This window comes from Trachemys scripta, chromosome 2 (assembly GCF_013100865.1).
Source record: "Trachemys scripta elegans isolate TJP31775 chromosome 2, CAS_Tse_1.0, whole genome shotgun sequence".
NCBI classification, from domain to species: domain Eukaryota; kingdom Metazoa; phylum Chordata; order Testudines; family Emydidae; genus Trachemys; species Trachemys scripta.
Genome location: NC_048299.1, coordinates 166,307,126 through 166,332,573, shown reverse-complemented (window position 1 = coordinate 166,332,573; position 25,448 = coordinate 166,307,126). Strand labels below are relative to the sequence as shown.

The 25,448-nt window shown below is 35.9% G+C and overlaps 1 protein-coding gene across 1 annotated transcript in view; it reads right to left on the bottom strand.

The window, feature by feature from the left end:
• Positions 1-25,448, bottom strand: part of EXOC2 (exocyst complex component 2) — a 206,281-nt gene that overhangs the window by 146,581 nt on the left and 34,252 nt on the right. Inside the window, exons 5-6 of the mRNA XM_034762224.1 lie at positions 15,055-15,168; positions 10,898-11,022 (exon numbers count right to left, since the gene is read on the bottom strand). Coding sequence (XP_034618115.1) covers positions 10,898-11,022; positions 15,055-15,168 — 239 coding nt within the window. The remainder of the gene's footprint in view (positions 1-10,897; positions 11,023-15,054; positions 15,169-25,448) is intronic.

Sequence of the window (25,448 nt, the reverse complement as noted above, 5' to 3'; positions counted from 1 at the left end):
TTCAGCCAATCCCTAAGAGAAACAAATCTGTTTACATTTACGGGAGATAATGCTGCCCGCTTCTCAATTTCAATGTCACTTGAAAGTGAGACCAGGCATTCGAACGGCACTGTTGTAGCTGACGTCGCAAGATATTTACGTGCCAGATGTGCTAAAGATTCATATGCCTCTTCACGCTTCGGCCACTGTTCCAGAGGACATACTTCCATGCTGATGACACACACGTTAATTAAATTTGTGACTGAACAACTTGGGAGAGAATTGTATGTGCCCTGCTATTTTACCTGCATTCTGCTATATATTTCATGTTATAGCACTCTCAGATGGTGACCCAGCACACATTGTTCGTTTTAAGAACACTTTCACTGCAAATTTGACAAAATGCAAAGAAGACACCAATATGAAATTTTTAAGATAATTACAGCACTCGACCCAAAATTTAAGAATCTGAAGTGCCTGCCAAAATCTAATCAGGACGAGGTGTGGAGCATGCTTTCAGAAATCTTAAAAAAGCAAGACTGATGTGGAAAGTACAGAACCCAAACACCAAAAAAGAAAATCAAACTTCTGCTGGTGGCATCTGGGTCAGATGATGAAAGTGAACATGTGTTGGTCCGCATTGCTTTGGACTGTTACCAAGCAGAACCTGTCATCAGCATGAACGCATGTCCTCTGGAATGGTGGTTGAAGTATCAAGGGACGTCTGAATCTTTAGCACATCTGCCATGTAAATATCTTGCGGCACTGGCTACAACAGTGCCATGCAAACACCTATTCTCGCTTTCAGGTGACATTGTAAACAATAAGCAGGCAGCATTATCTTCTGCAAATGTAAAAAACTTGTTTATCTGAGCGATTGGCTGAACGAGAAGTAGGACTGAGTGGACTTGTAAGCTCTAAAGTTTATTTTTGAATGCAGGGTATTTTTGTACATAATTCTACATTTGTAAGTTCAACTTTCATGATAAAGAGATTACATTACAGTACTTGTATGAGGTGAATTGAAAAATACTATTTATTTTGTTTTTTTACAGTGCAAATATTTGTAATAAAAAATAAAGTGAGCACTATATACTTTGTATTGTGTTGTAAACGAAATCACTATATCTGAAAATGTAGAAAGCATCCAAAAATATTTAAATAAATGGTATCCTATTATTAACAGCGCGATTAATCACAATTAATTTTTAATCGTGCAATTAATCATGATTAATTTTTTTAATCACTTGACAACCCTAATATAAATATGTTCATTTTTAGCACTTTTTCTCTAGAAACATGAGTTTCTTTTGTATCTGCTTTATAACATCAGATCTCAATTTACATACTATTTCTAGTCCTACAGATAACCTTCCTTTTTGTGTACAAGTCAACAATGTTGATGCTTTCTATTTTTAATATTTTAATTCCTCCTCCCCTACCCCATATTTTAGAGAGATGTCAACAGGCAAAAAATATACAAATATTTCAGCGTGCAGCTCCATCTCTATTACTATGTATATTTGTCATTATTCAAATACAAAGAATTTATACTTATTTACTTCATAAATGTAACTAGCAGTAATCTCTATGTGCTAATTAAATTATACATAATACATTTCTCACTCTTAAAGAAGCAAAGTTTCATTTTGATAAGCAATTAACTACTGCAGATATTTCAATTTTTTCCAAAATTTCTGTTTTTCAACCACCCTCCCCATATGTTTTTTTTCTATGCCTTCACAACATCCAGAAATTTTATATCTCTAGACTCAGCCACACAAACCATATGCTTGGTTAGGACCACGGCTTACCATATCTGAGCATCAGCTGGAACATTGTTAGTGCTCTGATAAAAAGTTTGCAGTTATTGGGGCAAGGAGAGACTGAATCTAGGCATTTCAACCACAGTTGAAGAGTTCAAAGACAGTTATCTTTGCCAGAAAAACAAGTGATAGTTTAATCTGGCAACTACACTGCAATAGGCTTTCTAGTAATCTAAACTACAATTTGATTAGTTGCTGTTTGTATTAAAAACAATTTAATATTAGGAAAGAGATGGTTTAATACTTTGTTACAGCTTTGCAGAACCAGGCAATTTAAATTTGCAAGTCAATCTTTAACATACACACTATTTTTAATACCAATTTGTTCAAAAACTGTGGGTGAAATTTTCAAAAGCAGCTCAGCATTGCTCTAACTCTGCTCCCACTGAAGTCAATAGAAGTTTTACCATTGGTTTCCAACGGGAGCAGAAGTAGAACAAAACTGAGAGCTTTTGCACAGAAACTTAGTTAATTTTTTTTTAAGTGTCTGGAACACATCAAACCAAAAAACAAACAACTAAGGAAGACAGACTGATTCAGTAGAGCATAGTTCTGAAGGCCCTGGGCATAGTATCCATTAAGCCTCTGGCACCAAAGTATACTAAGGAATAGGAAAAACTAAAATGTAAAATGTAAACACACTTTCCAGAATAAATGGAAACCCAAATGTCCATGGATTTCATGTCAGAAAGATGAAATGATCTGTGTAATTTGGAGAAAACCTGAAAAGCTTTTGATAAGGGCATGCCCCCTATGAGAAGTGTAAAGTCTTCATAATGGATCCCAGATATGTATATGACTGTTCTACTGATCATCTGAAATGTACAGAAGTGTGTCACTTTGTCCTCAAGAAGCTATTACTAGATTGCTCCATAAAATGCTAAAAGATCTATAAATTAGCAATGTGGTGTACTGTCACTTACAGTGTCACTAAATACGATTTCATTTTCAGAAATATTGAAATATTTTGCAACTTGAAGGAAAAACATGGCCTTAATCTCGAATCATATTGCATTAACATCCAAAACATTGCCAAACTAACTACTGAAAAAATATGTTGGACCTCAAAAAGCATGAGATTTTGAAATAATGTTGGATTGTGTTTAATTATCTTTTGTTTTTTTGAGCTTTTTCATGCTTTTCCCCACAACCACAAGGGCAAGAAAAAATATGTATTTATTTATTAAAGTAGAGAGTCTCAAATAATAACCTGACTCCAGGGCCTGGGGTTTTAAGAAAAACACAAACTACTGTAAGACTTATAATAAAATTTCAAAACTTGGTAACAATGCATCCACGTAGGAAGAAAGTTTATATAAGCAAGAGCAAAGTCTCTTAGGGAAGTGTCTCAGAAATGTATATTAAAAGCTAGGTTTATTACTCCGCTGAATGAGCCACTGAAAAAATCCGCAGCTGAGCAATTCTGGTTATGTCAGGTTTTACAGAATAGGAAAAGTTATACTCTCTTTAGTGACCCGGTGAACTTGGGATCTCAGACATCTCAAGATATCACATAAGGCATAAAAGCAGCTTTACAAGTTGTGCAGATAAGGACAAGAAGAGTTTGAATCAAAACTGAAATAACAACGTGAATTTAAACTATGTAGTGGAGACTATGGGCTTTCAAACGACATGTAGGTCATAGTTAGACAAGATATGTTTCTTTTTGTGCACAGCACCAACCACAACCTTCAGCTTTATATTCTGGTCTAATAAAAGATTATCTATAGCTTAAACAATTGAAAAATAAAATTTGAAAATGGGATTCAAAATAAACTCTAAGTCATAAAACATGACAGTAACTTCAAACTGTCTCTGGTGAGTTTAAGGTAATTACCAGATATTTTGGAGGAATCGACCAAGTGTTCAGGATTGATCTTCAGGCCAGAGCTCTGAAGGCCGTCACCAGCTTAGAAGACATTAAGTCAGACGCTGACGCAGATCAAATATGGATCATTCTTAAGGCGCTTAAGACATGCACAGTTTTGGGCACATGTATTTCAGCATGGACTCAGCCACCATTCCAACTGAAGTCTCTCTTATTTTTAAAGGAGAAATCTCTTGTTTGATACTTTGCAAAACCTAGGAAGTGCTATGCTGGACTTGCAGCAATGAAAAACAAGTCTGTCCCATATGTCAGGAAGCTTAACTCTAGGATGGTACAGTTGACAGAATAAACATTTCTGGGGTTTTAAAGGCAAAGCTGCATTAAGTAAATCAATCAGTCAATCAGATGTATCATCTTGAAGCTGCTTTTGAATATATGTATGCCAGATTCACTAGGCTGTAGCAACCACCACTCCCTTGGTTTTAACCTTTGGCTCAACATGATGACCTAACGGTCAAAAAGAATTGGCCCATTGTGGAAATGTAAATGTATATATTGACAACCTGCTATTTCATTGGGTATTGTGCAAAGAAGAGGAGGAGAGTGTTCAAGATGTTGGTTTTATCTGAAATGACACCTGATTACCATCAAATCCACAACAAATTACAATGCATATGCATGTTTAATTAAAAGCTTTTAACTATCAGACCACCTGCCTTTCAGAATACACTGTTCTTGGTAGAAATATTGTTTTTGTTGTCCTGTAGCAAAGCAGTATAGAGCATGGATAATCTGCAATGAATTTAATAAAAACAAGTCCCCCCACAAGAAAGTACTCCAGTACTTGACGTAGATACTAGTGAAGTGTCCTCTTACTCTGTACACTGCCCAGCACAATGTGGCCCCAATCTTGGTTGACCTTTAAGTGCTACCATAAAAATAAATAAATAATAGATGGTTTACACCCTTGCCAGGCTATTCTCTACTACCTTGGTGTGGGACCAAGAACAAAATATTCTTTTACATAATCACAAAGAACACTCAAATGAAGGGACTAGACTAGTGCTATTCTGTATGAACAGTTCTACATTTCAAGTCAGATGGATATTGTCCATAATATTATTTGAAGTACTAGGATATTTATTTGGATTTAAAATGCATTATTATATGGTCTCACTTCTGACTCTCAGTCTAATATGCTTCTGCTCAGCCAGTGTGAATTTATATTACAGTGAGGCTAAAACTTAATATACAAGACCTAGTGCCTGACACACTAAAAACAAGAGAATAATAATGAGTAACCTGGGACAGTAGACCAAAGCAAAGCAAGCAGAATGCAAAGAATCCTACTGACAGACAATAACAGCAGCAACAATATTTAATTTACTTCTGAATGAAACCACAGCATGAAAATTTGACAAATGGGTTTTCTTGTAAGACAACCAAATTTGAAAGTTTGGCTGCCCATGGACAAGTAGGCAGAACATTTCCCCTTCCAGTACATGTTTTTAAGCTCTTAACTGTATAATTCCATCCCAAAATTGGATTGATGAATAAAAACTATTGAAAATGCAGGACCTTAGAATGAATGTGTCATGTCAAACACATCTGTTGCATTACTAGCGTGCTGTGAAAATACGCACAACGTACTTGGATAGCTTCAGACTGTCCAACAGGAAGGAACATTTATATGGCAGGCAAACATCAGTTGTTAGTTTCCCAAGACCCCAGACTGACTCAGAACTGAATGACTATGTAGTGGTTTCTTCTGTTTTGGAGAAACTGGATTAAGCAGTAGTAATACCACACCATAAGTTTCCTGACACTGGGCCAAATGGTGGGTTGTGGCTGTGTCCATTCCAAATCAAGGCTGGGGAGAGCAAAGGAGGGCATGATGTGGTCTGCAAACCACACTTTGCACTCACCTGAGATTGGAATCATTCTGCTCTGGGCCTGTCACTAGGTGCAAGTTAAAGTAGCCTAAATGCTGCTCTAACTCGTTCAGCAACCAAGGATCATTATGGACAACAGGGTTCACCAGGGCACAGACATGCCCTGGCCACGCTCACTTTCCCTTGGCCACACCCAGATTTAGCGATGGGAGAAGGGGGAATTATGCCACCCAAGGATCCCTCTACTCTACTGGGTTCTTCCAAGGGCTAATTAAACCAGTTTTTCAGCAGAATTGCACTAGATGAGCTGTGCAAAGCTGCCCTACTCAGTGTCATAATCTCAAACTATAACTTATTTTAGAATTTTTCAACATATCCAAAAGGCAGGAAGAAAGATAACTGGTAATGTGACTGTCACGCACTTGAAAATTCAGGTAATTTAGTAAATGCAAATGTGTATTTCTCTAATCTGTACTTAACTAAAAAGAAACCTTGCAGTGTAAAGATTCTAAAAAGTTCATTTTAAAATATATATTAGATTACTATCTGTCCAGAATCTTTTATGGCGGTATGTGGTCTGTCAAAGGCAATACGATGAAAGGAACAGTAGCCCTGTTTGGAATGCTACTTTCTAGGTTACCATTAGTATTATGGGAAATAAACCAGCTACATAACTGATGCTGACAAATGGGTCAAGTCGAGGTGAGCCTTGTTCCCCTCAGCTCAGTTTACAGCCTCCTTTCACTGACAAAGCAAACTTCCTGTTGAACATCTCCTCTATAGTAAAGTTACTGTCAAACTGTCAGCCAAGCTAACGGACAAAGAGACATGGGGATCTGATAAGGCATTCTTATTTTCCAGGAAATTAAACCAAATAACAATATGTCCGGCCTACTTGACCTCTTATTTTCTTAGTAAACACTTTCCAAATTGCACAATGTAATGAGCATCTTTTGGTACAACTCTTTATGTTTTTCACTTATTTATTTTTTGTAAAGATACATTGAAATTGATGTAAAGATTTCATCAGTTTTGACAGTCTACTTAATAAATCTGGGTCCAATCTTTCAAGCCCTTACTAACAGGAGCAGTCACACACAAATCTGTGAATAAGTGTAGGCAAGATCCGGCCCTTTATCTTAAAAAAAATTGTTAAAAATGTAAGCTTAAAAATGTACAAACATATTTGTTCTTCCACTTTATAGTTAAACAAAAATACAAAACACCTGGGGTCAGGTGACATAGCATTCTATTTCTCAATAAAATTTTACTATGAAATGTGGTGATTTCTTAATACTGTAGATTTCACAACAAATTAAGGAGTTCAAGAAAACGAAGCAAAAATGACTATTGATTAGGAAAGACCAATTTAAGAACTAGAAGTAGGTTGCTTTGTTAAACAGAAAAAAGGTGGACATGGTAATAGTTCACAAATAATTGAGAGGAGTAAACAAAGAGTGGAAAAAAATTGTTTGGGGATAATATAGGGGTATTGGGATAAAACTGATGTAGGCTATCATGGAATGCCTCCTGTGGGGAGGCTATTCCACAATCTAATGGATTTCCTGTCAGGAAGTGGAGGAAATTCAATAAACACAGGACATTTAGACTGTATTGGCAGGAGAGATGGACTAGATGTGATCTAATATGTATTTTCTCTCTCTAGTTCATGTGATACTTTGACAGCTGTATAGCTTAACAGCTATTTAGTGAAGCAGTTTGCAGAATCAAGCTTATATTCTTTATTAAGGATTATGTTGAAGCCACATTTCAGCTTTAAAATATCAGCTGTCTCTGATGTAGCTCAGTTTAAAAACAAAAAGACGTGTCTAGAATTTAAAGGAGGAAAAATATTACATGGAAATTCCACTGTACTTGCATGGGAAGACATCACCAGCATTATAACTCCCTATGCAAATTAATACTGTATAACCTACAACATCAACAAATAATAATAAACTCCTACATTTAAGTGTAATGGCGCTGTAATTGAATATAAACAACTCTGATGAAGAGATTGGGTTGAAATGTTCCATGCCAGGTCTCTGACTCAGGCTGAATGTTTTTGGAAACTTTCAGCCAAAAGTTTCAGCCATTTCTGAGAATGAGGCTAGAGAAAAATAAATTGTTTTGCCCAGGTTAAAAAATTCTGGTAACCTTCTCTTTGAGAAACTCAAGAGCCCCCATGCTTTGGTGCAGGAACTTGAAGGTCAAAGGGTAGTCTGTCACAGATGTGTCTTTTGCCATCCCTGTTAAATCCACCCATCATTGGGCCAAGTTATATGCCTTTGAAAATTTTGCAATTTGTACATGCTCATAAATACATGCTAGAATTTAATAGCTAAAATTTCCATTCTTGGCATGCTCCTGCTCAGGCCAGCAGGGGGCTGAGCAGGATTATCCCTGCAATTGCAACTTTGGGATGCTGCAGGCTGTTTTGGATTCTGGTCAGGAAATGGAACTGAAAGCCGGGAGACTCTCTCTCCTGAACTCTGAATGCCCTCCCCTACTGATGCCAAGGTGGTGTATAGGGAGTTGCCTGATTTGAATGCAGGGAGACAAGAGTCAAACCTACCAGGAGTAGAGTGGGACAAGGAGTGTGATAAGGAGGAAAGAGACTGGAACTGGAAGCTGATCGGGGTGGGAGAGTAAGACTGGGTATTGGGATGGTGGTAGATTGGTACTGACTGGACAATGAAACTGGGACCCAGGTTGGAGGAAGGAGAAAGATGAAGGCAAAACAGATCTGATGAGAAACCAGGATGCGGGGGAAGAACTGGGAGTGGCTGCATAAAGAGACTGGGTCAAGGAACAGCAGCAGACTGGTGACAGACTAGATGAGGAGCCAATGGGGACGGGAAACATGGGGAGGGAGGGTGAATGAACGCTGAGGAAAGGGAATAGACTATAACTAATGCTGGACGGAATTTTTCAGCCAAATCTTTTAGTGAAAAATGCAGATTTGGTGTCACAAACAGTCTGCAGACTTGTGTCAGTTTTACCAAATTGTTTAGCTTGGGGAAGGAGGGGACGACAACTAAAAATATTTAAAAAAATTGTTTTGACATTTTTTAAACAAAATGTTTTGATTTTTTTGGTTCAAAACAACTTTGTTTCAAAATTTCATTTTTTTAAAAAAATCAAACGTTTACATATAGTCAAAATCAAAATGAAATTATTTTGTCAAAAGGAAATGTTTGGTTCTGCCTTAAGTGAAATTTATTTTTGATTGTTCGAAAATGCCAGCAAATCAAAAACTAGTTATTCCCATAGCTCTAATTGTGTCCTCCCCAAGAATTAGTTTTAGAAATCAAATACAAAACGCCCTCCAATTCTAATGCTACAGGTCTGAATGCAAGGAGGAGATTCAAAGCCTTAAAGATGTTAATTTTCAACAGCATCAGCATCACGGTCATTCTTCTCCTCTTAATGATTTTTTTTTTTTTTATTCACTGTTTACACTGGCACAAACTACAAGTCTGTTTCCTTTTGAATGCTCATTAGGGGTCTCTGGGAGGAAGACTCAAACCACGTCATTGATCATAGGCACAAAGTGACACCAAGATCTACAGTACTCTTCTATTTTCAATTCATAGTGCTTATAATACAAAAGCAGCTGCACTAAGACTTTTTTTTAAGATGGGGGGATATGCCCCTAAAATGAACAGAAATGAAAGCACAGAATTAGTTCAGCTAAAACACTCTGAATGAAGCTACTGGAAAGCTGCAGAATGCCAGCTGAAAAATGCAGAAAGGTATTATGCTAGCAACTATTTTTGTATTCAAGCAGACACTTTTTAAAATGAAATAAAAGGTGCTTTGCAATTTTCCTTTTGTTTGGCTAATATTTGTAAAATTAACTTGTAGCTTGGCTGGCTCTCTGGCCTCTTAATCTCTTATGAGGCTGGTCTTACAGAGCATGGATTCACAAGGAAGGGACAAGAGAAACAACTGCAGACGAGTTTTTTGGTCTTACTGAAAAGACACACACTTTATAATAATGCATTCCAAATCCCCACCCAGCCTTCATAAGTCAGAGAAAAGAGAATTCCCAAAATAATCTTCCAAGAGGTCACATGCAGAGTTACCACATATCCATTAGGACTACTTTTTTGTTGTTGTTGTTGTTGGAAAAGTGTGTCATGAACTGTAGTGGAGTATATTTTGATATTATATTATCTCTACAGCAAAAAGAATTTGGGTGTAATCATAGGGATTTAAAGTCAAATTTTCACATAAACTCATAGATTTAGGATTATTTACAAATTAGGATTTCAGATTTGCCCAGGTGATTTCGGATTACTGAAAAAAAAATAAAACATGATCTATCAGCATTTTTCATGTAAGAAAATGTCTGTTACAGCCGTTGGAAGTAACAAGCCCTCTAAAATGCCATTTCAGCATATTCTTTCCTATTCCACTTTTGTCTGCAACTATTAAACATCTATGGCAGTTATTAGATCTATAAACACAGTAACGGACCATAAATGTTCCACAAGCACAGTGTCACATTTCTGTGATGCACTTCCTAAAGAGAACGAGATCCCTCCCCACCTCTAAAAGCCATTGAAAGCTATAACCGTGGTCATTAGAACCACTGCAAAGGTAACTAGAACCTGACCAGCAGTACTAGGATCTTTTAAAATGATAGTAGTAATGATACTAGTAGTAATGATACTACTCTATTTTTCTCCACTTAGTTACATCACTCAAACCTGCCACCAAAAGATTTTGTCTCATCAGAATTTCTCGTCTCTTATTAAAATAGACTTAGGCCAAGATTTTCTACTGACAGTGATTTAGGAGTGCTCAGATTTGCATGCTCATCTTGCAACACCTTAAAGGGCCCTTACTTTTCAGCGGCTGGATGGGCTCAATGAAAATAATGCCTCTCTATCAAATTGGTCGCCCCAAAATTGAGAGACTAGAGTTCTTTTTGAAATTCTTGGCCTGATTTCTCAAGTCAGAACTTACTGTACACTGGTAACCATTTCAATCTAAATTCAGGATGAGACATCACAGCACCAAGACTATTTTCCTAAAGTCTGAAATTTATCTTCTTTCTGTCAGCTCTGGTTTAGTATGTTTTTCTTGCTCTTCTGGATTTTGTTAGATTATTTCATACTGTGGATTATGCAATCTTCCTGGAATATCTTTGATACCTAGCAGGTTTTTTGGTGCCCATCTTTCACTGATTAGTACATCTAGCTGGCCAGTCCCATCTTGCAACCTTGATCATTTGGAATTTTAGGTTAGTCAATCTATTTTCCTTCTTCATACTTTTTTACTTTGAAATGAGTAAATTAAAATAGATTTTCTATATGAATATTTGATTTTTCTTTTATATTGCTGATGTTCATTAATCAATTTACCTGACAGGGCATCTTGTGCTTCAAAAAAAGTGCTGAGACCTCCTTTCACATATGCTAGACTCCCCTCATTTTTCTTGTTTGCCTGCTTCTTCAGATTCATGACTGCCATTTTGAGCTGATCAAAACTGAAATTAAGCAAAGAAGAAACACTGTCGTTGATACAATGAAAAGGGATTGATACAATAAAAGTCATGTATTAAAATTTAGCACACAGGACATGGTAATTTACAGTATTTTATCATATCACAGAATATTAGACAAGGGAGAGATTTATTAGGTTATCTACTACATATTCCTGCCAACGAAGAATTGTTCTTCATGTTACATTTCTAGAGTTCTGAACAATCTAGTTGTCCCAAATGAGGGGCTTCCATCACTTCTCTTAGAAGAGATTTTCCACTACGTAGGTTTCGCAGTCAGGAAGTCTTGCCTGATACTGATCCTAAGTTTTCCCTTTCTAAATTTCACCCTATTGCGCCAAGCTATATCCACTTGCACTGTACCATCCTACATAATTACCTGCTTTTACCTCTTTTCTTCTGTGTACATCTAGCCAAACAATGTACATTTAACTCTTTTAAACTTAATCCCATTCACTTTTTGTTTTTAATTTCCGAAGTCACTCAAAATTTACCAACATCTTCTTGATAATGAGGTCCCGAACTAAATGCAATTTTGCATCAAAGCCTTTGAGAAAAACACATTCCTGTTCCATTCCTTTATGCTTTTGCACATGCAGCCTACTGGGCTTTTTGCTACTATGCTGCATTGAATATTCATGTCTAACTAGTTGTCCAGTGTCGCTCCTATAGTAGATATATTTCCATATTACTGCTCCTCAGTACTCCTAGATTTTTTATCCGTTTTTGCTTTAATGAAATTTTTAAATTGGAAATTTAGTTTCAACTAGCTTTGATTATTTTCAAAGTAATAATATCTGTAATTCATGATTAACCACTACACATATACTATTTGTTGCTTGTATTCAGAGAGAAGTTATTACAAGTTAGGTTATTTAATTAGCCACCATTAGTAAGCATAGAAATACCAAATTATAATTAGAAAAAAGTGTGATTTTTCAAAGATATTTCAAAAAATTTTAAACAATGACTGCTCAAGAAGACAGTGAGGGATGGAAATTAAAAAATCCACCACTGAGGATACACCTAACACAATAGTACCAAAACCTCTGTCAGTTTAAAAGCGTTAGTAAAAGATTTGTTGAAAGAACAAACTAAAAACTAACTAATTTGAGCTCAGTCAGTCAGAAAGTGATCCCCACCTGCTGTGAAAGCACTGGTGCACTGTGCAAAGGCATTTCCCTTTATACAGGGATGATGTCACAATGTTTTGCTTTATTTCCCGTTTCCATTTGCTGGTCGGAAATCATATTACTCACTGTCTGAAATGGCCTATTTGGTGTACAATAAGAACTTCTTACTAGCAGCACTTTCAGACTGCTGGGCTCAACAAAATCAGTACTGCTCTCTTTTAACTAATGTTTCCCTGTTAGCTGATAAATTAATATGAAGTCTGAAGAGTTTGTTTATACTTGTTATGATGTTCTGTCAGGAAAATAATTTTAGGGTGAAAAAATCTGAATTTCCTTCAAGGAAAAAACATACATGAGCTAACCAAAACATCAAAGCTCCACACATTCAGAGTTTCTGCTACCTGGGGTTAAATAAAGGGTAGGGACATTAAGGATATGCTGTGCTCTTCTGAAAAAAACAACAACACAACAGCACAAGTAAGGTAAGTGGGGGCCAAAATAATGACACCTAGTAGTTATACAGTGCTTTTCATCAATAAATTTTAAAGCATTTTACAAAACGGGATGAGTATTCTCTCCACTTTAGAGTTGAAGAAACTGAGGTACAGAGAGGACAAGGCTAAAATTCTGAAAAACCTTAAATGACATAGCAAGTTACATCCCACTGACTTTCAGTGGGACTTAATCGTCACTTTGGCATTTTTGAAAATTTTACCCTAACTAGCTTGCCCAAGGTTACACAACAAAGTAGTGGCAAAGTTAGGAACAGGCGTCAGGAGTCCCAAACCCCAACCTCGTGCCCCACCATTTCTATGTCAATGAAAGCCTACTCAGTGGAATCTTTTTACATTTTTCTTTCAGTATTAGCTCATGGCATGGATCTGTCCTTGATTATGTCTATCCTTCTTAATTAACTCTTAAATCTTCTAGTTCTCATTTATGTACTTGTTCTATCAAACACACCCCAATAGCTTCCTAGTACTGAATATCTGAAAATCTGATGTTCTGCTCCACCTGGGTAACATCTTCTTCGTCCCATGTTTTTGAAATTTCTAGCCTTGGGAAAATAGCTAAAGATCCAGCAGATTCAGAATTATCCTTAATCCACAACTTTGTCTGTTAATCTATAATCACCTCTGAATCATCATCAAATCATATCTATCATTCAAGTCTTCCTTGCTGTTACTAGTCTGAAAAAATATTTGCATCTTTGCCACTTTAAATTTTCAGTTTTCCTTCACTTTGCCCTACCCTTGTTCCTTGTTTATACTTATGATGAGTTGGTTCAGCAAACATGCAAGCAGAAAGTGCTTTCCATTTAAAAATAAATCAATACAAAATAAAGGTGCACTCTGCCCCCATTGCATTGGCTTGAACAGAAATATCTATGAATTATGGCTTCAGTCCAGAGCAGTGGACCCAATGCAAAAAACAGCTTAATGGGATAAGCAAATAAAGAAAGCTATACAACAATAATTTGTACTTCACAAGAACGGTTTTGTAGAAAGTTGTGACAAATTATTTTCCAAAGATAGATTCCATGTCTTGAGTTAACATGCCATTTTAATATGAGGTTTCACACATGAATGCATCACTAGGCACTGATCCAACACAACAATGTGAAACAGTTAAGAAAGTAAATCTATGTCAAGCTACGTTGTTGTCTATGTAGTTATTTATGTTTTCAACTCATGGACAGCAGCATCTTTCTCAACAGCCACAATTTCAGTATTTTATTCATCGACATACTGTTTTATTGGAGAGTTGATTATGGATTTATTCTGTTGCTTACATTCCAGTTAAATCCTGGTAAACCAAAAGATAGATTCCTGGTCCTGTTAACAGTTCCTGAATGGTAACCACAAAGATCTATTTTAGGGTTCAAGTCTGCAATCTTTACAATGAGTGGTCCAACTGAGTTACTATTCACTGTAAGTAAAGATGCCAGAATCAGGCTCATAGAGCTTAGACAACTAATGAAAAGTCATTTTTCCTCCCAACTACTTTTATTTCAAATACACTCTTCTTCTTACACATGTATTGGAACATACTGGTCCCTTGCTATTGGAGCAGCTCTTTTGTCTTATAATTAGAGATCTTTCAGTCATAGTTTCAATTCAGGAGTAAATGAAAAGTATTCTATGCCCATCTAAACAACTGTGTGCTTTTCGTTTAAAGTGGTCATAGCCTTCTTGGATCCTGGTAAACTGAACACGTTCTACCACTAAAATGCAAGAGAAAATTACTACACCAAATGAAGTCTTTATTTCAATAACTGGTTTCAAGCTAATATCATTACAAGAATATTAAAGTTCACATTTTTTTAAACAGTGCTCCATCCTCCATTAAATCTACTGTAGTCAAAAATTGCAGAATTGTGCATGTTCAGTTGCTTATGCAAAAGTGTATGTACATAATGTATCCATGTAACTACCATGATCCCATGCCTGATCAAAATTCTATTGAAATCAGGAAAATTTTTCCATTAATTTCAATGGGCTTTGAATTAGGCGGTTATGTGAGCAAGTTCTGTGTACACAATTCTGAAGGTTTGCACACAAGCAAAAGCTAGAAGTTGTTCTTCCTAAGCATTATCTTGGAGTCATTGGCAAAAATTTCCAAAAATTCACCCCATGAATCTCACTGGAGGGTCCTACCTTTTTCTATTACCGCATTTCACATGCCTGCTGATTAAAAGCTTTACTGGTTTGTACTGCGTGTCTGTACATTGCCTACCACAATGGGGCCCAAATCGGACTAGGGCCTCTGGACATTACTGCAGTACAAACATTTCTTCCACTACTACCACCATTGATATCTACGATGCTCAGTAACAATACAAATACTGTCGGATGTTTTAAAAACATTGTTATTGTCCACAAACCTTGTTGTTGAATGGTTTTCTATCAAATACCATGCAGCGGAGAAGTTTTCACTAGTGAAATCGGCACTCATCCCAGGAAACAGTGCCTCCAAATCCTTCTGGGGAAATCTGCCTCTGAAAAAGGCAAATAATTTATAAAGTAAAGTGTTTACTGCCAAAAGATTATAAGAAAAATTACCACATAAAACAACAGCTCATGTTCCATTCTTCAAATCATGACACTAAGTAGTAACAGAATAAAAACACAGAACTGTAACAACCTAACAAAATAAATCTGGTACTAATGGTTCTAGGGTAAACCCAACACATCTAGGAAAGAGGTAATTGAAATTAAAATGGTACATTATTTTTGGATTTTACTAATGTACATGGGAGTAGTAGATTAAAATGGTGCTACACACAACAGCTGCAATTCTAACAGTAAATAGTATCACCATGAACATTCTTTACAACTAAAGGTGTTACTTCCTTTTTTAACTTTAAAATATCTAAATACTATAATTTGCATTTAGAAATCTATGTACATTTGTTGATGCAAATTTTTTTTTTCTTGAAAAAGAATGCATACATCAATTTATACGGCCTTTAAAATATTTATGTTTAGTAAAAGGATTACTCAAATTAAATGAAGACTGTGTGCTATGAAGGCAAGCAGAAACTCATCTTCTTATTTCAAACTCTCTCATAATGCAATAAAATGTACAAAATGAATACTTATCAACTAACCCCCAGAAAAGTGAGAGCAAAGCTCACCTTTTGCTGTAAGTCTTTTAAGCCCTTTATTTTTTTCAATATCAGTATTTAGATAATACAGTGACTGGTGGTCCCTAAGGGCCTGATCCAACTCCCATTTAAGTCTATGGCAATGTCTCTCTCTCACGCCTTGTGTGTGTCCAGTATGTATAAACACACAGTGTAGATATGTATACATGAATGAGTATATACTGCAGATATTCAATCTGACGTTACTTCACGTAGAAAAATAAAGTAGAAAAAAACTTTTTATATTCATTTTAAAATAAATTAAGACTTTTGCTTATACTCACAAAAGTATGGAAAATTCATACGTAATGTTAAAACTTTCAACAGGTAATAAGCACCATAAGACTAAACTGTGTAGCATTAAAAATGGTGAAAGTTGTGAAATTACACTGATCTTTTTAACCCCAAAAAGTGAATTTCTAGACTTGAAGTTTGCACCAGAATCTAACATACTTTAAATGTGGGTGGCGGATAGATTTCCCTTTGTATGTGTAAAATAATGTCTTTTGAATTTCATAAAAATCTTTCCATTTCATCCACCATCCACATTTGTTAGAAGTGCTCCATTTACTTGATCTTATCTGTATACAAAACATTTTAAATCATTTATTTTCATTTACAAAACAGGGCCAGACTGTCACAAGTTTCAGCCTAAAGGGAACACAGACTCACAAAGTTATGAACCAATGGGAAAAAGAAGTTTCAATATGTCTAATTGGTAGTATAAAAATAATCTGAATTCATGGGTGTGTTGTCTAATGCACAATTTATTTTTTAAAAACACAGAAAGTAGAAGGTTAGAAAGAAACTTCCCTTATATTCAGGTTATTTCATTTGAGGGGCTTTTTGTTTAATTTTTAGGGAGGAGGTTAACCTTCCTTTGAAGCATCTGGTACTGGCCACTGCAAATTATAGTATATTGTCCTAGAAAGACCGCAGACCTGATATTACGATTCCCACATTCGTATGAAAAATCGTGAACACTGAGTATCTTTCAAGTTGGCTTAATCTATTAAGAGGTGAATCCTGGACTCTGTGTCAACCCAAGTAAAGGAGATTGGTGCAGAGGGATGGAATACTCTCTGTAGGCAGCCAATGAAACAGTAGCAAAATGGCCCCACAACAGCATTAGGCGACAGTAGCCAAGTAACTATTGCAACTCATCTCCTTCCCCCTGCTCAGTGCATATTTACATCATTTATTCTAAAATCAAATAACTTTAAAATCAAACCCATTTTTCTCCCATTCATAAAAGACATGTTCACAATTTGTCAAAAATTCCCAAATCAAAAAAAAAAAAATCACCGGAGACATTCACCATTCCCAGTTCTCTACTCACAGCTACATCCAACCATCAGAGACTAATTCAAACTCTGCCAAAAAAATGTAAAAACTGTTGTTGAAAAATGAAGTAATAAATGCAGACACAGAACCTGAAATAAAATCCTCTCTGAGGCGTATGACCTAGACAAACTGCTGCTACACTGTGCAACACACACTACAAACAAAAAACAAACTTGCAGGACCTTGCACTTAAAATTAAACTGGCAAGACCAAAAAGAAAATTAAGAAGACACTGAACATACATATTTAATATCTTCTCCAACAGCCTGCTGTATCAACAGCAATGTCACTGGAAATGAAAATTACAATGAGAAAGGTATTTTAAAAACAAACTATTGGTAAACATATTTCAAAGAGGCAAGAGGACTACAAAACCTGCTTCCAGGATGAACTGTTCTAACACATATATTTTAAAAATATGCTGAAAAGCAAAATGCAGATTAAAATGAACTAGTGAATCCAAGATAGGTATTTTTAAAAGAGTTGAGAATTGCAAAGAAACAAAGTTATCTTTGCTCCACCACACTTTACATCTTGAGGATTATTAGCACCAGGAGTTGCAAAGGACACCACCCTTTTGCCCAGAAAATTTTTGCCAGTGGTACTCTCTACTGAATTAAAACAACTAGGATTGTCTAAATTATTTGTTATTATTTAAGTGGTGTGGGGGAGAGAGATAACATGAGAAATGGAAAGGGGGGGGGGGAATAGAGATTGCATACAACATGGTCCAAATTAGTTTTCTCTACCTTTGGTGAAAGAATTATGTGGAGTACAAAAATCCATATGTGCATGCAGTGAGACTCATTACAGTACTGATAGGATTATGGATTTTGTGGATGCTAATTGTACTGACTGGGAAATGCTGATGGTCAGGTGTACTTGACAGTAGCTCAGTGTTATAAGTCTTCAAACAGGAAGGACACTCCAGGATAAGAATTTTTACAGTGGGATTATCACTGAGTGCCTATTAACCAACAAAATGTACAGGATCATTATAATACAATATAGTGCTCACAAAATACATAAATGTACAGCCCTTGTGGTCAAACAATAATCTAGCTAAAGATTCATCTTTCAAGGCCAAGAAAAAGAGTCAAACTAGACATTCAAGTACTGTATCATCTCTTAATGCATGCATTTAACAACACATAGGGAAAACAGGATTTATTCATGTGCATCAAAGTAGATGCACACCTTCTGAGAGTGTATCAGAGACAGATATCTGACTAAAAATGAACCAAAAAAACCTCTCAGAGACAATACTTATTACTGCAAAATATTACCAACATCTCCCTTTATATCATTCACAAAACCAAACAAACATAGATACTGCTAATATAACTCTTAGCATTTATTTCAATGTACTGTACTCCCTCCAGTTAGTCTGTTCAGGCTTAAAAAAAAAAACAAGTCCCGCAAATTGGTTTGTACACACAATAATCAAAGAGCCTGAAGAAACTTTAAAAGTTAGTTGCATTTTAGTTTATTTTAGTGTGACATTTGGCCACTTTCAAAAATTCTAGAGGATTTTTTGTTTGAAATGTTTATTTACTTATTTTGGATTATAAATTAGATACATACATAGACAACACCACACAAATATGGATAAGACATAGACACTACATATACCTCTACTGGGAATGAGATATTTCTTTCTTTCCTAAGTGAGGAAAGTAGCAGTGATGACAGCAGCACATTGTGTGGGGAACATCACATAGGAACATAAAGTGAGATCATGTTGGCACCATATGAAAGCGTCAAACACCATTATGCATCTTATTTACCATTAAATCTATATAAAAAGAGAGACAGTGAGAAATAACTTCAAATGCTTTGGTCATTGGGCAGCTATAATGACATAATTAACATCCACACACCATTGTAGAGGAGATCACTAGGATTGGGCTGTTGGACTTTGTCATTATAGAAGATGATGGGAGGCGGGTCAACCTTCTTTGATGACCCACAACTTTGATATCTATCAAGGGGGAGAAAATCCCAAAGTCCTTCAATGAAGGTAAGGATTTTGTTATCAAGGCTCTTTATTCCTATTGAAACACCTAATTTGAAAATAGTCTTTTTTTTTTTTTTTTTTTTTTTTTTTTTTTAACACAGTGGTTGGACTACTTGGGTTGAAGTGTTTTAAAAATAAAACCATTACAATTTCACACAGTTTATATTCAAATCTTAACTACAACAAAAGTTAGACTTGGATTTGAGCCATCATCTACACCCCACTTCCCTCAAGTGTGCTGGAAGCAAGCTCCTAACTTCTCATAGTGCTGTACAGGTCCTTGCTCCCTGTTAAAATGTATATTCATACATTCAAGATTGAAAATATGTCAAATACAGTTAATGTCATTTATGCCGCATCTGCCAAGCAATCCCAATGTTATTGCATACTGCAAGAACAACGTCCACCTAATTTTATTCTAATTTCATGTACCTAGGCCCATACAAACTCTTCTTGCAAATTCTGTTACCAAGTTTGTGCATGCACAGACTCACAGACTATTATTATCTATAATAACCACAGAAGTCAATCAAGATCAGAGTAGGCTCTCGGTAAATATAACAAGTAACTGTCACTGCCTCTAACTTAAACAAAGACACAACAAGTAAGTGGAACAACAATAGGTGGCAATGCGTACTAATGAACATAGCTAGTCTATTTATACAACTTAATGCTTCTTTGTCATTTTTAGGGGGGTTATTATAAAGATATTTTTTACAAAGTATTAGCTATCCAGTCGTAGATTTTTCAGTGTACATAACAATATAAACCCATTTAGAAACTAAAATCAGGCCCGAAAACTGGATACAGTCACCAAAAGGTAACTTGAACTAGATTCCAGAGGACTTTATAGGTCAAGAGGAGCAACTTAAAATAAACACAGATTCTGAATGTCAACCAGCATAAACAAGCTAAAACTAGAGTTATTGTATGAGCTTGCTCTGTCTGGTATCAGTCAGACTCCTAGAAGCAGGATTTTGTACCAGCTGTACTCTGTTAATCGTGCATGCAGAGAGACCAGCAAAAAGGACACTGGAGTAGACTAAACAGGACAAATCCAAAGTGTTAACAAGGACCTCTGCAATAGCAGGAGAGAGGCAATGACTCACTCTGGCAAAATTTGACATAGGGATGGTCCCAGCAGAGACAAGATATTGAAATGTCAGAACAGCTTCTAATCATAGGAGAATGCTGTAAGAGAGACTCAGTGGAAGACTGTAAGAAAAGTAGGTTGCTAAAACTGATGGCTCAATATCACAAAGTGTAACTAAAATGTTACAATATTTTTACAGCATAATAATACATGGCTACTTATATAGCACTTTTCATCTGTAGATCTCATAACTTGTATAACTGAATGCGGCAGTTTACAAAACCGACAGTAGAAAAATTTAAACTTCCATTGTCTATTTGCTGCTGTAAATTTCAATTAGCCAAGTTCAATGTTGAAGTTATCCACTGAAACAGTCTTCTCTCATATCACAATAGAAAACTGACACACTCCATTAGGTGGCAGTGTAAGATCAGTCTGTTACATCCTCCCGGCTGAAAAGTTTCAGAAGCGGGCCGTGGGAAGATGCAAGTATCTGTTTTGAGTGGGTGGATACAGAGCTAATGTGGAATGTACTTAGCATGTCAACAATTGCTTTCATGTATGAGACTGATCCACAGTGACGACCTATGCAGCATGCAAAACAACAAACATTATTCCAAGAGAATTTCTAACCAAACTAGATACAGTTAGGTCTGATTGCAGTTGTTGCATTGCAGTTGCATTCATTTTCATGGTCTGGAAAAGGTTACAAGGAAAAAACTGTAGTACACACTACCTTGTTCAGCTGTTTTGACTAGGTATATCTATTGATATAGCAAGTAATCATTCAAAACAAGTTGTCTGTAGGTCTGAATTTCATTAACGTTTCTTCCATTGTTATCATGAAGTAGATATTGCAAATTCTTTTCTTTTTCTGTTTTAAAATTCTAGGTATTAAATCATTAACCTACCAATCTGTTCTTGTACAAATTTTAAATAGTAAAATCAAACATACTTCACCACCATCCCTTTTTAATTAGTATTTTTATGTTACTTTTCCCTGTTTTCCAGCTCTAGGTCACTTGGTACCTCTTCTTCTGCTGGGTTTCTGGCTGCATTTCAATAATATCATAGCCAGCAACACACCTTGGAAAAAAATCAGATCTACTTTAAATTTCAAGCCACCAAATAAAAGTAGAAGACACTGTTAACTCAATTTCTGTTGAATTCTTGCTTTACTTTACAAGCTGATGGCTACACTACAAAGCTAGAATTCAACAAGCAGACTCAATATTTTGAACAAACCACAAAGCCTGGTAAAGAAAACACACAAGCATTGCACTTGAGTTCAAAAGCTGGGTAACAAAGCCTCTTCTAATTTGAACCTGCTTTTATGTTTGAAGTTATAAAAAAAGACCTGACAATAGCAGAGAAGAAATCATCTTAGGAATGTATATTTGTTTGTAAATATTGAATCAGCATAATAAAGTCACAACTGTAAATTTTTATCACCAAGTCCTGGTCTCCTTGCAAAATTAACTTAATTTTTTTTTAGGCACTTAGTTGCATTTTTATAACTACTAAGGCACCATGTGTACAAAAACAGCAGTTATGACTTTAAAAATATGAAGGACCTAACAGTCAAAGACTGCCAATAAATACCAATTATTAAACTTGCAGGTTGAAAGATGACAGCTTGCATGCTGGGTACACCCATAAAATATTTATTAAATCCTGACTCATGCAAAAGCAGCAACTCTCACTTTCTTTTTTGCATTCAGACAGACTGGTCATGAAGACATTAAACTCCTACTTACATGTACATTTCATGTATGTACACTACTGCTGAAAAAAAAAAAGTGATTTATTGAAAATCACTGGAAGCAGATTAATCCACCTTCAGAAGGCATTCCCTCCACTATTACCAAGTAATTCATTATTCAAAGGCTCTTTTCACATAATTCGTAACAATTCCCAAATTATTTCTATTAATCAAATTCCACTTTTGCCTATCTGCTGATTATATACACAAAATCAAATACATTTTCCCCATTCGTACAAATGGTTAAACATTGTTGTTGTTTTTTAAACTAAAAGCCATTCCTAGGGCTTAAGATGTTTGATCATTAAAATCTGAGTTACATATTTGGAGCCATCTTGGAAATACCAATCTGTATGATTCACAATGAATGATTCATTTCAAAATGCATTTGCATTGGACATGGTCCCATAAATAATATTTAGAAAACCACATGAGGCAACTTTCTGTTTAAAAAGAAGAAAGCTTTTTTTTAAAACACAGCACACAGGGCAGGTGATTTAGTCATTTCACATCATTGAATCAGCTCTTCTGTCTTACATGCTATTCTGGCATGACCCTTTTTTCCCCGTGTCTTTACTCTAGGCCTCGTGCTTTCTGGTCCCTCTTCACTTCCTATTATCCTGCCACCTCCCATTTTCTCTCTCTTCTTTCACCCCTTTCCTTCCACAGTTAGTCCTCTTTAAATGCTTCTATTGTCTACCATTATTAGCAAGACTAGTATGCTGACATTTCCCCCCACCTCTACCAGGCAGCAAACCAAGTTCCCACAGAGGATGCAAATTCCACAAAGTCAGACCAGTGCTGCACGCCCATCGCACATTCCTGAATTGAATTTAAACCTGAGAAATGCATCCTAACTTGTGTGCATGTTTAAATAATTTAAGTGAGTCAAATATGTTGTGTCACCTAGTTCATCTTTGTGGTAATGCAGGATTGTTCTTTATTGTACTAGGCTTACTTCTAGTCCAGTTTTAAATATGCCAAGCAATGGGGCAGCTTACACCACTTTCACTGGGATTCCAAAGCCTAGTAAAGTTTACCATTAGAGAGCGTTATGCTTATAACTACTTGGTCTAAGTTTTACCTTTCTTAATTTAATTGCATTAATCCTAATTGTGCCACCTCTCCCTCCCTCAATGGTTATGTACTTCCCGTATTTGCAGACTTGTGTCCCCACTTAATCAATGGTTAGCTAACCTATACCCATATAGCTTTTAAAATGTCCTTACAAACCAATCCTTTCAGTCTCACAACCATTTCTGTTGTCCTTTGAACTTCCAATTTGTAAAAATAAATACATTAAAAAAAAACTTTCTAGTAAGAGGTGCTCAATATTAACCACAAAATAATCCAATTTCAGTTATCGTTATTACCTCACTGCTATGTCATGGAATATCTCAGCACATGCAGCCCAAAATTGTATTGGTCCTTTTTGCTCAGATGTCTCACTACTAATTTGTTTTGAATTCACTCTCCTCAGTCAAACCTAAAGATAAGTCTTTCCCAGCATTATTACCTCCCAGATTCCTCCTCCCCATTACATATCTGTGTTTGGGATTATAATTTCCCAGACGTACCTTGCATTTTTCTAAGAGAATTCACCTCTTGTTGTTTTCTGCCCAGATTTTTTAGATCTTTCCACAACCTTTTGTAATATTTTTGTACCACTCCCTGCACACAAGTAACTGTACATTTTATAACATGCTACCTACTACTACTACACAATTAAAGAAGATATTAAGTAAGACTGGATCCAATACTAAACTCATCTGTACCTTCTAGACTCCTCTTTCAATTTAACATTTGTTAAATTAAATCCTTTTTTTTACACTCCTTTCAGGTAGTTGTCAATCCATGTGACAGTAATCATAGCCAAGCTGATCTGAATTCATTTTGACAGTAAGGTTCTGAGGCTGTATCCAAGGGTTTATCAAAATAAAGCCAATCTTAAAAATAACCAAAGTCATGAGTAATAAGCAGCACTGGTTTATGAAGACTAGATCTTGCCAGACAAATATTTGTTTGGATACAGTTACAAAATTGACAGATGAATGGAAAGCAGACAATTTTCTAGACATGATTACTCTCAATATTTTACTAGGGATAGGATTCAGACTTTGAGAGAACAGTAATTGCCAGGATTTAGGGTGGTAAGAATTCAAGTATTTTACAGAAATAATTGTGGAAATGAAGATACTCAAACTTGAATGATGATAATTATTTAACAGAAGATTTTATCCATCGTGGAAAGAATAAAGGGACAATATCCTAATTAAATCCCAAATGCATACATAGTTATGATAACGATTTCAAAAGGTACATTGTCAAATTTGAGAGAGGCCAAAAATTAGAACTTTCTGCTTTCTTGATTCACAAATATGCGTCATGCTGCCCCATTCTTGTGTGGTGGTGAAGATACTGAAATAGTTTCTCCTTCACTACTCTGAAGAAATGGACAGAGAGATCACAAACAAGCCATGCACTCCAGACAGAATGGATCCCATAGTAAAATAGTCTAATTTTAAACAACCTTTGTTTTTGAAGGGGCTGATATCTTACTTCCGAGGAATTTTATTTCTAAATGCTATTTTAGGTTCGATTATGTTTTGGGCACTGGTAGTGTCCCTTTAAAGCCCTATGATAGATTTATAATAAGGGAGTAAGTTTATTACAGAGCAATTTTATAAAGTCTACAATATTTGTGAATGAAAGCCAAGGAGTTTGTGGTTAGAAACCCATATTAATGTTTCAATAAAAGTAAACTAGTTGATGGATACATAAAACATATTTCACATTGCAATACTAGAAAGAGATATCTATCTAAACACGCTTAAAAGCCCCACAGAACTCAAGCATAACACTGAGTTCTACAACTGCAATGTATAAACCCTTAGACCAGGGGTAGGCAACCTATGGCACGTGTGCCGAAGGCGGCATGTGAGCTGATTTTCAGTGGCACTCACACTGCCTGGGTCCTGGCCACCAGTCCGGGGGGCTCTGCATTTTAATTTAATTTTAAATGAAGCTTCTTAAACATTTAAAAAACCTTATTTATTTTACATACAACAATAGTTTAGTTATATATTATAGACTTATAGAAAGAGATCTTCTAAAAACGTTAAAATGTATTACTGGTACGCGAAAGCTTAAATCAGAGTGAATAAATGAAGACTCGGCACACCACTTCTGAAAGATTGTTGACCCCTGCCTTAGACCCTAAGTTATTTGCCAATCCCAAAACTGTAAACATCACAAGGTTCAATGAACTAGGCTCTCAGATTATCTGACGTTCTTATCGATCACACAGTAATATAGACAAAAATTAGAATTACCAAACACCACTGAATACTAGGTATTGTGCCATCAGCTAACTGAATTTTCTGGTCTTTCCCCACCCTCTAAGCTGTTAAACTTTT